Genomic DNA, 10537 nt, shown 5'->3' with positions numbered 1-10537 from the left:
CCCAGGCTGGAGTGCAGTGGCGCAATCTCGGCTCACTGCAAGCTCCGCCTCCCGGGTTCACGCCATTCTCCTGCCTCAGCCTCTCCGAGTAGCTGGGACTACAGGCGCCCGCCACCACGCCCGGCTAATTTTTTTTTGTATTTTTAGTAGAGACGGGGTTTCACCGTGGTCTCGATCTCCTGACCTCGTGATCCGCCCGCCTCGGCCTCCCAAAGTGCTGGGATTACAAGCTTGAGCCACTGCGCCCGGCCGGCATCCTGTCTTTTCATTTGCTACACCTGGCAGTCTTGCTCAAGGAGAGTACAAGCCTCCGGGTGCAAGTCCTCAGGGAACTCTTCGGGCTGGCTCTGGGGCAGGATCTGGGTGAATGCAGCCATGTTTTAGACACCTTTGGGATGAGAGAGGGACCCTGGTGAGGGCCACAGCAAGAATAGCCCTCGAGAGCACCTTATCCTGCTGGGAGCGGGTCCCGTACAGCCGGCGATGAGCCCATCAAATGGCGCTGATGGCATTCTCTTCCTTTTCCCGGGGACAAGGCCCTGGGAACCCCACAGGCCTAGCATGGTGCTGGGCACCACTGGGGATCCGACAATGCTTATGTGAACAAACAACTGCATGAAAGAATAAATGGGGCTGGGCGCGGTGGCTCACACCTGTATTCCTAGCACTTTGGGAGTCCGAGGTGGGTGGATCACATGAAGCCAGGAGTTCGAGACCAGCCTGGCCAACATGGTGAAAGCCTGTCTCCACTAAAATTACAAAAATTAGCCAGGCATGGTGGGAGGCTGGGGCAGGAGAACCCGGGAGGTGGAGGTTGCCGTGAGCCAAGAACCCATGGGGCAGAGGTTCACCACTGCACTCAAGCCTGGGCGACAGAGCAAGACTCCATCTCAAAACAGAATAAAAATAAAATAAATAATCTTTTTCAGCAGGACCATCCATTTTCCAACTAACTCAGCAGCATGTGGTCACCGGCCACTGCCCTCAGGAAGTGTGCGAGTGAAGGGCGCTGAGCCTGGTGCAGTGAGCCCTCCGCAGGGGTGTTCCGCTCTCTTTTCCTGGCTTGCAGTGAGTGGTATTGGGAAACTTTTCACGTCGTTCCAGAAACAGTCAGGCAGCATCTTCAATAAAATTAGCCACATTTTCTGTCCTAGATAAAATATTGGAAGAGGCTTACATCTGCATACCATTTGCATGTATCTGCTTAAGAAACACCTTAGCGTGGCTTTTGCATTCCAGACTGACTGCTCTCCTAGGAGTGAGAGCGCATGTGCTGCTGCTCAGAGCGGCTTCCGAGAATCCCACTGGGGATCCATGCTGGAGAAGAGTCACCTCTAGGGAGAAGCTCTCGGCCCCCACCAGGGCACCGCCCCCACCTTGTGGACTGGTCAGGGGATGGTGTCCCTGCACTCTCAGACCACTCCTGCAGCCCCTCCTGGCTGCTGCTCCGGGCTGAGGGTGCTCAGTGTTATGAAGGAGCAGATGCTTCTAAGAGAAACACACACGAAATCATTGCATTGGATGCCAGGATCACCACCTGCAGTCACGACAGCCTCTGAGACTCATTGCCTGAGCAGTCACTGGCAGATTGGCACTCCAGGGCTCCAGCCTCCCACCCCCAAATGCTTTGCAGAGCCTCGTCAAACGGACACGATTGTATTGACTGGCTGCCACTCCGTGGTCATAAATACCGGAGAGTTGATGGTCAAAGCTGATTAGCTGGGGCTGTAAGGCAGGACGGCCCTGGACAGGCAGGGTTTGAGGAGGTGGGGGTGTTCTCCGGGCTCTCAAAGGTCCTGCATTGCTCAACTGTGCCTGACACGGACCCCAGTGTCATTTCCGGTTCCCTCCTCTAGGTGTGCACAGCCTTCACTGCAGAGCATGCCACCCATGGGCATGTCAAGATGCACCACGCCTACACCAACGTGGTGGGCCTGGGGGACTCCAGCACGTGGAGGCTGCCTTGCCTCAACCGCTATGTCTACATGTTCCTTGCTCCTTTCCTCCTCCCCATCGCCACTCCACTGGTGGCTGTCGGTGAGTGCGATGAGAGCCCGGTCCGCAGTGCCCTGCATGGACCTAGTTCCCCTGCTCTCCTCCCCTGCCTGGCTTCATGGAGGCTGCTTATGGAGGAAGGCCCAATAGATACTTGCTGAGACAGCATGGCAGGGTAGAAAGAGCCTCGGACCTGGAGCTAAGTCTGGCTCTGCTGCTTACTAGCTGGGGACCATGGGCAGACAACTTAACCTGTCGGAGCCTCAGGTCCTGTACCTGCTCCTCAAGTATGGTGTGAAAGAAAATGAGGTCCTAGGTATAAAAATGTTTTGCAGGGTCCGGGCGTGGTGGCTCACGCCTGTAATCCTAGCACTTTGGGAGGCCGAGGCAGGTGGATTGCCTGAGCTTAGGAGTTTGAGACCACCCTGGGCAACATGGTGAAACCCCATCTCCACTAAAATTCAAAAAATTAGCTGGGCATGGTGGTGGGCGCCTTAGTCCCAGCTACCTGGCAGGCTGAGGCAGGAGAATCACTTGAACCCAGGAGGCGGAGGTTGCAGTGAGCTGAGATCTCACCGTTGCACTCCAGCTTGGGTGACAGAGCAAGCCTGTCTCAGAAAACAAACAAAAAAATGCTTTGCAGATGCCTTGCACAAATAATACTTCGTGCTATCAGCTTTGATATCAGGAGAGCAATGTCATATGGTGGAGGGAGGCAGGGGTGATGGGGCAGCTAGACCTGGGTTCAAATCCCAGGGCTTGACCTTGGTCAGATTGCTTAATGTTTCTGTTTCTTTGTTTCTTTTTCTTTTCTTTTCTTTCTTTTTTTTTTTCAGAGTCTTGCTCTGTCGCCCAGGCTGGAGAGTGCGGTGGCACAATCTCAGCTTACTGCAGGTGGCACACATCTGTAGTCCCAACTACTCAGGGGGCTGAAGTGGGAGGATCACCCGAGCCTGGGAGGTCAGGCTCCCCCTGAGTAGCTGGGACCACAGGTGTGCACCACGACGCCAGCAAATTTTGTGTATTTTTGATAGAGATGGGGTTTCACCATGTTTCCCAGGCTGGTCTTGAACTCCTAGGCTCAAGCGATCTGCTTGCCTTGGCCTCCCAAAGTGCTGGGTTTATAGGCTTGAGCCACCGAGGCTGGCCTCTGTTTCTTCATCCACACAATGGGGTACCCTGCCTTTCAGGGCTGTTGTGGATATGAATTGAACACACCTAGCCCCCGTCACTGCCTTAGCACGCTTGAGACAGCAGGGAGCCGCTCCTGATGGATCTGAGCCTTGCCTGTCCCTTCCCTCTATGGCAGAGCGGCTGAGGAAGGTGGAGTGCGGGACGGCCCTGCGGACGCTGGCCCTGATGTCCCTGGGCCTTTATTCTCACTACTGGCTGCTCCTGAACATGTCAGGCTTCAAGAACCCCAGCTTGGCCCTGGGCTGCATGTTCCTCACCAGATCCCTGTTGGCCCACCGCTACCTCCACGTCAACATCTTCCAGGTGAGGCCACCCCAACCTGGGGCGCTGGGCAGCTAAGGGGAGCATTCTCCAGGGGCCCTGATTGCAGGCTGGACTCTGGGTTAAGGAGAGAGGGGCCACCTGAAGGATGAGGCATCCTCCCTCTCGCTCTCATCACACTGTGCCCTCGCCTCATCCTGGAGAGACCCTTCCTGCCCTCTCACTAGTCAAGATCATACTCATCATTCATAGTCAACTTTCACAGGTAGTGTCAAGTACGTCCTCTGCCAGGCACTATGCTAGGTCTAGGAAATCAGGGGTGAACAGGAGCTTCGGGTTGGTGCAGGACAGGACACAATTATGGGATTAAGTAATTAACAGCAGTTGTGGTAAGTGGTCCCCTCCTGACCACCTCCTGCTGCAAGGATCATTCAAGAGTTTTGGTTTCAGGTAAGAAGCAGGCTTCTCAGCTGGGTGCGGTGGTTCACTCCTGTAATCCCAGCACTTCGGGAGACCGAGGTGGGTGGATCACCTGAGGTCAGGAGCCTGGCCAACATGGTAAAACCCTGTCTCTACTAAAAACACAAAAATTAGCTGGGCACAGTGGCGAGCACCAGTAATCCCAGCTACTTGGGAGGCTGAAGTGGGAGAATCACTTGAACCCGGGAGGCAGAGGTTGCAGTGAGCCGAGATTGCACCACTGCACTCCAGCCTGGGGGACACAGTGAGACACCAGCTAAAAAAAAAAAAATAATAATAATAATAATAAAGAAGCGAGCTTCTCCTCAACATAGTCAGCATGCCTCCCTCCATGCGCGGATGCCAAGCAGTAGGAGATAAAGGCCCCAGTGCCTGCCCCGAGGCAGATGGAGGAACTGGAGATGGAATTCCTCATGGGAGGCCAGGGCTCAACATTCAGCTCCAGCGTCATTTCCACAGGGACGTTTCCCTGCTCCCTGCCCAGGGAAGGCCTCAGAATAGAGCTTCCTGTACTTCCTTGTCCAGCACTTACCACAACTGCTGTTAACTACTTAATTACTTAATCCCATACTTGTGTCCTGTCCTGAACCCACCGAAGCTCCTGGTCACCTCTGAGTTCCTGACCTAGGACAGCACCTGGCAGAGGAAGAACTTGACACCGCCTATTAAACTTGACCTTGAATGATGAGTGGGATCTTGACTGGTGAACAGAGCAGGAAGGGTCTCTCTAGGATGAGGCAAGGGCACGGTGTGATGAGACTGAGTGGTAGGCAGTCGAGAGCATTAGGGAACCACGGGACCTGAGAGGTGCCCAGGCTAAGCCCCTCACTGTTCAGATGGGGAGGGAGGCCCAGAGATGGATGAGACTCAGTGCAGAAAACAGGGTCGTCATCGGAGCTGGGCCAGGAGCCCCTCTACCAGGTCCCCCCACATGGAAGGCGGGGGACACAAGAACCCTCTGGGTAGCATGAGTTCCCAGGACACCTGGAGTGGGGTGGGGAGGTCCAGACTGTCCGGCGTGACCCACGTGTCTGTCACAGCACATCGGACTGCCCATGTTCTCCCGGGACAACAAGCCCTGCCAGATTCACATGATGAGCCTGGGGGTGCTTAACCTGGCCCGGCTGCCCGTGCTGGACTGGGTATTCAGCCACTCGATCATCAGCTGCCACGTGGAACACCACCTCTTCCCCAGGCTGTCTGATAACATGTGCCTGAAGGCAGTCGAGGGCTGGGCTGGGGGCGCTGGAATAAAGGGACTGTTAGAGGGTGGAAAGGAAAATTCTTCAGCCTGGCGGGGTCGCTCACACTGTAATCCGGGCACTTTCGGAGGCTGAGGTGGGCAGATTGCTTGAGCCCAGGAGTTTGAGAGCAGCCTGGGCAACATGGTGAAACCCCATCTCTACAAAAAATTCAAAAATTAGCCGGGTGTGGTGGCACGTGCCTGTGGTCCCAGCTGCTTGGAAGCTGAGGTGAGGACCACCTGAGTGCAGAGGTTGAGGCTGCAATGAACCATAATTGCGCCACTGCACTCCAGCCTGGGTGACAGAGCAAGACCCTGTCTCGGCCGGGCGCGGTGGCTCACGCTTGTAATCCCAGCACTTTGGGAGGCCGAGGCGGGCGGATCACGAGGTCAGGAGATCGAGACCACGGTGAAACCCCGTCTCTACCAAAAATACAAAAAATTAGCCGGGCGTGGTGGCGGGCGCCTGTAGTCCCAGCTACTCGGAGAGGCTGAGGCAGGAGAATGGGTTGCAGTGACCGCGGTTGCCACTGCACTCCCCTGGGGACAGAGCAAGATCCGTCTCAAAAAAAAAAAAAAAAAAAAAAAAAAGGTGGTGAGGGGAGGGAGAAACCTTCAGGGTTCACCTGAACTCCAAGTCCCCCAACTGGCCTGGTCAGAGGTCACCCAGGAAAGACAGCCCAGTGTATCCACAGCAGCGTGGGTTTCAGATCAGAGATCCCCAGGCTTCTTACTAGCAGGGCGACTCTGGACAAGTGAACTGAATGCCTCTAGGCCTCAGCTTTCTCTTCTGTAAAATGGGAGCAGAAGGGCTTATGTTGACAGGCTTTGAGGATGAAATGGAGAAATATATCTGAAATGTTTGGCACACGCTAGGTGCTTGGTAAAAGCGAGCTCTGGTTTTTATCCCCCTGTGCCAAGGAGGGCTGTCACGCAGTCAGGATCCCTGGATGTCAGGGAGAAGCTAGTCCTTTCTTCTGCTGGGTTGGGGACAAGAATTCTCTGACTTAAGCCCTTCTGCTCCTCTGGAGAATCTTGGAACAAGGCCGATAGGATGGGTCTGCCCACAGCCCCTGCTTATAGGCCCTCTCCTGCCCATCTTCCACCAGGTGAAGCCCATGGTGTCCCAGTTCCTCCGTGAGAAGCAGCTACCGTACAACGAGGACTCGTACCTGGCTCGCTTCCAGCTGTTTCTCCGTCGCTATGAGGAATTCATGGTGCAGGCCTCACCCATCACTGAGCTTGTGGGGCTGCAATGAGGCCGGGCCAGTGCAGCCACCCTGCCCCTCCCTGGCCTGGCCCTGGCCCTCCTGCTGCTGCTGGCCCAGGGGGTGTGGCTCAGTGGCTGGTGGTGGACCTGGAGAGTGGAGGCACCGGGCAGGCAGGGGGGCAGGGGAGCTCAGGCCTGGGGTCTGGAGGCCACCTGTCTTGTGTGCTTTTCTGGGTTTTGAGGGGTGTCTGGGGGAAGCGGTAATGGTGGCTGTGCATTCAGGTCAGTCTGGACCTCAGCAACTTCATCTCAGGACTAAAGAGCTGGGTCCTTCCCTCTGCTCCATCCGAGCCTTGGTAGGGTTAAAGGGAGGTGACAGGGATCCCGTGCAGGGGCCACCTGGGAGACAGCGGGGGGCACAGAGAGAGCAGGGTCAGCTCCCTCGGCTGGGACCTCTCTGGCATCGGGAGAGACCCACACGGCCTTGGCTACTGCTTCCTTCAGGCTCTGCCCACCAAGGTGCCCTCTCCCCGGGGACATCAGGGTGAGCTTGCTTTTGGCAGGCCTTCCTCGATCCTCAGCCAAAGGCACCTGTGTAAGACACTGGCTCAGCAGTTCCCCAGCCGCAGTATCAGCAAGATAAAAGTGAATGTGTTTTGTGGGGAGGGAAATCCAGGGGAAGTGAGGGGAGAAGGTTCCTCAGGGGCAGAGTTGGGGAAAGAGTATAAATAGCCAGCCAGGGGCAGTGGCTCATGCCTGTAATCCCAGCATTTTGGGAGGCCGAGGCGGGCGGATCGTGAGGTCAGGAGCTCGAGACCAGCCTGGTCAACATGGTGAAACCCCGTCTCTACTAAAAATACAAAAAATTAGCTGGGTGTGGTGGCGGGCACCTGTAGTCCCAGCTACTTGGGAGGCTGAGGCAGAAGAATCACTTGAAGCCGGGAGGTGGAGGTTGCAGTGAGCCAAGATTGCACCATTGCACTCCAGCCTGGGTGACACAGCGAGACTCCATCTCAAAAAAAAAAAAAAAAAAGAATAAATAGCTTTGAATGTGACCTTGGCTAGTTCAAACAGTTTGTTCTGTGATGTTTAGAAGTGAACCTGGGGATCATCCACTGGGAGAGAGAAGAATTTGTAGGAGGGGGCTGGGGCTGGAGGGGGTACTGGGAACAGGGTCTGGAGGAGAGATGACCTCAGAGAGGAATGGGAGGAGGGTGGGGTGCAGATAGAAGAGCCTGAAGTCAGGGCTGGGCAGGGCTGTGGAAGGATGGTCTGCAGCCTGGGAGTGAGGTGGGAATATAAGGGAACTACAAATGCCAGGCAGAGGAAGAGGCCAAGGTGCTGGGGGACACCACTGAGATTCAGCCCACAGTGGGTAGTATTGAGAGAGGGCTGGGAGCTGCCCCAGCTGGGGGCTGGACTGGGAGGGTGCTAGGAAGTGCCCAGGTGGAGGCTGAGGGAGAGAGAGAAGGAGGCCAGACCCATTAGTTGAAAACAGGGTCTCTCACCTTGGCACTATTGACTTTTTTTTTTTTTTTTTAATGGAGACGGAGTCTTACTCTGTCGCCCAGGCTGGAGTGCAGTGGCGTGATCTCAGCTCACTGCAACTTCCGCCTCCCAGATACAAGCGATTCTCTGGCCTCAGCCTCCCGAGTAGCTGGGACTACAGGCACCTGCCGCCATGCCCGGCTAATTTTTTTGTATTTTAGTAGAGACGGAGTTTCACCATGTTGCCCAAGCTGGTCTCGAACTCCTGAGCCCAGGCGATCCGCCCGCCTTGGCCTCCCAAAGTTCTAGGACTACAGGCGTGAGCCACCATGCCCGGTCACTACTGACATTTTATCTGGCCAATTCTGTGTTGTTGGGGGCTGTCCTGTGCATTGTTGGATGTTTAGCAGCGTCACTGGCTTCTACGTACTAGATGCTGGGAGCTCAAGTTGTGACAATCAAAAATGTCTCCAGACATTGCTGAGTTGACCCAGTTGAGAACATGCAAGTCATTCTCTGAGCGTGTAATTGCCTTGTTTTTCAGTGAAGGCCTTGGATGGGGTGAAAGGCGTGCTGACCCTGCTGATAGGGAGACAAACTGCCAGCAAATGGGAGCCCGTGGGATGGGCAGAGGGGTCTGGCTACAGGCACAGGCATTCCCTGAGCCTTGCTCCCTGGGAGAGCCGCTCTGTGGTGTGGCCTTAGGCAGCTGCACAGAGGCCACTGGTTCTTTTATGTGCACTCGCCATTCATCTCCACCATGCCTTCCTTTACCAAACACCGCAGTTCCTTTAGATGCCCTTTTCCATAGCTACAGACTCTCACTAGTTCTGAAACAGCTCCCTCCAGGCTTGCGGTGGTTGTGGTTTCCAGCTGTTGCTAGCCTGGAGTGCTTCTCCATTCCCTGCACCCTGCTCACACCTCTGTATACAAACTCCTTCATTAAACTGTCCTCAATCACCCCTTTTGAGTGTGCCATCTGTTTCTTGCTAGAAGGCTGACTGATAGAGTGGAATTTTGGATCCAGGCAGCCCTCTTGGCATGAGGCAGGCTTGGCGGCTCCCCAGCCCACTGCTTTGCTATATGCTATTGCTGCTCCTTGGAAATGCATTAGCAGCTTAGAAATGGCCTTGAGGTTTAGGGGTGTAATTAATCAAACTGCTAATTCTCCATTTGAGAAATGCAGTGGCAGAAAAGGCCCCAGTTGCACAGTCCTGGCTCATGATTAAAACCATCCAAATACATAAACAATGACTCACTGTTATTGATCCGGACCCGACTGGGGTATGGGCAGTAGCTGAAGGCCCTGGTGCCAGATCTGGCTGTACCATGGGTGTCCTGGGAACAAATCACTCGATTGCTTTGAGGCTCCATTTTCTGTTTCACTTAGGATGTGGGCTGGGAATTTCTGGGGCCTGAGAGGTGAGGGAGGTGACAGGAGTGAATGAAGTATATCCAGGTCTCTGCAGAGACCTAAGGTCTAATCTATAGAGACATATGGGAGGTCATAATACATATGGATGATGACGATAATAGCTAATGTTTATCTAGCATTTATGGAAGTTATCTTTACTTCATCATCTGATTTTAATGTCTACAACAAATTGCCACTATTCATATTTCCCCCAAATGTTACAGACGGTGAAAAAAAGTCCTGGAGAGATTAAATTTCTCAATGTCATATAGCTAGTAAGTGGAGGAAGAGGGATTCAAACCCAGTGTTGTCTGACTCTACAATCCATCCTCTTCACCACCAGATATACTGCCTCTAGATAGGGAGCCCTACCGAGCTTTTTGGATTGTATGAACTTCCATTATGTGCCAGCCAGTGTGTGAAGGCCTGGGATATAAGAGCTAATGAGACTGGGTCCCCATCCTCGTGGAGCTTACAGTCTAGCGCAGGGATGGTCAAACTCTGTAAAGGACCAGATAGCCGGGCGCGGTGGCTCACACTTGTAATCCCAGCACTTTGGGAGGCCGAGGCGGGCGGATCACGAGGTCAGGAGATCGTCTCTACTAAAAAACACAAAAAAATTAGCAGGGCGTGGTGGCAGGCGCATGTAGTCCCACCTACTCGGGAGGCTGAGGCAGGAGAATGGCGTGAACCCGGGAGGCGGAGCTTGTAGTGAGCCGAGACTGCGCCACTGCACTCCAGCCTGGGCGACAGAGCAGGGCTCCGTCTCAAAAAAAAAAAAAAAAAAGGACCAGAGAGTAAATATCCGGGGCTTTGCGAACCATATGATCTCTGTTACAACTACTCAATTGTGCCATCAAAGCACCAATATAGCCATAGACAATATGTAAAGAAGTAAGCATGAATGTCTTCCAATAAAGCTTTATTCAAACTGAAGTCTGAATTTCATGTAATTTTTACGTGTCACAAAATTTTACTTTTTACCATTAAAAATGTAAAAACAAGCTGGGTACGGTGGCTCACTCCTGTAATCCTGACACTTTGGAAGGCCGAGGTGGGAGGATCGCTTTGAGCTCAGGAGTTCGAGACCAGCCTGGGCGACATGGCAAAACCCCATCTCCACAAAAAATGCAAAAATGAACCGGGCGTGGTGGCAGGCACCTGTGGTCCCAGCTACTCCAGAGGCTGAGGCCTGAGGCTCGCTTGAGCCAAGCCAGGAAGCAGAGGTTGCAGTGAGTCGAGATGGCACCAC

General features: G+C 54.1%; 1 protein-coding gene across 1 annotated transcript in view; it reads left to right on the top strand.

Annotated features, from left to right (window-relative positions):
- Positions 1-7522, top strand: part of FADS6 (fatty acid desaturase 6) — a 30923-nt gene extending 23401 nt beyond the window's left edge. Inside the window, 4 exon segments of the mRNA XM_032177983.2 lie at positions 1857-2037; positions 3305-3492; positions 4971-5150; positions 6283-7522. Coding sequence (XP_032033874.1) covers positions 1857-2037; positions 3305-3492; positions 4971-5150; positions 6283-6432 — 699 coding nt within the window. The 3' untranslated portion in view covers positions 6433-7522.
- Positions 7523-10537: the final 3015 nt, after the last annotated feature.

This window comes from Hylobates moloch, unplaced genomic scaffold (assembly GCF_009828535.3).
Source record: "Hylobates moloch isolate HMO894 unplaced genomic scaffold, HMol_V3 SCAFFOLD_15, whole genome shotgun sequence".
NCBI lineage: Eukaryota > Metazoa > Chordata > Mammalia > Primates > Hylobatidae > Hylobates > Hylobates moloch.
The sequence above is the reverse complement of the archived record's forward strand: the minus strand, read 5'-3'. Positions and strand labels throughout refer to the sequence as shown.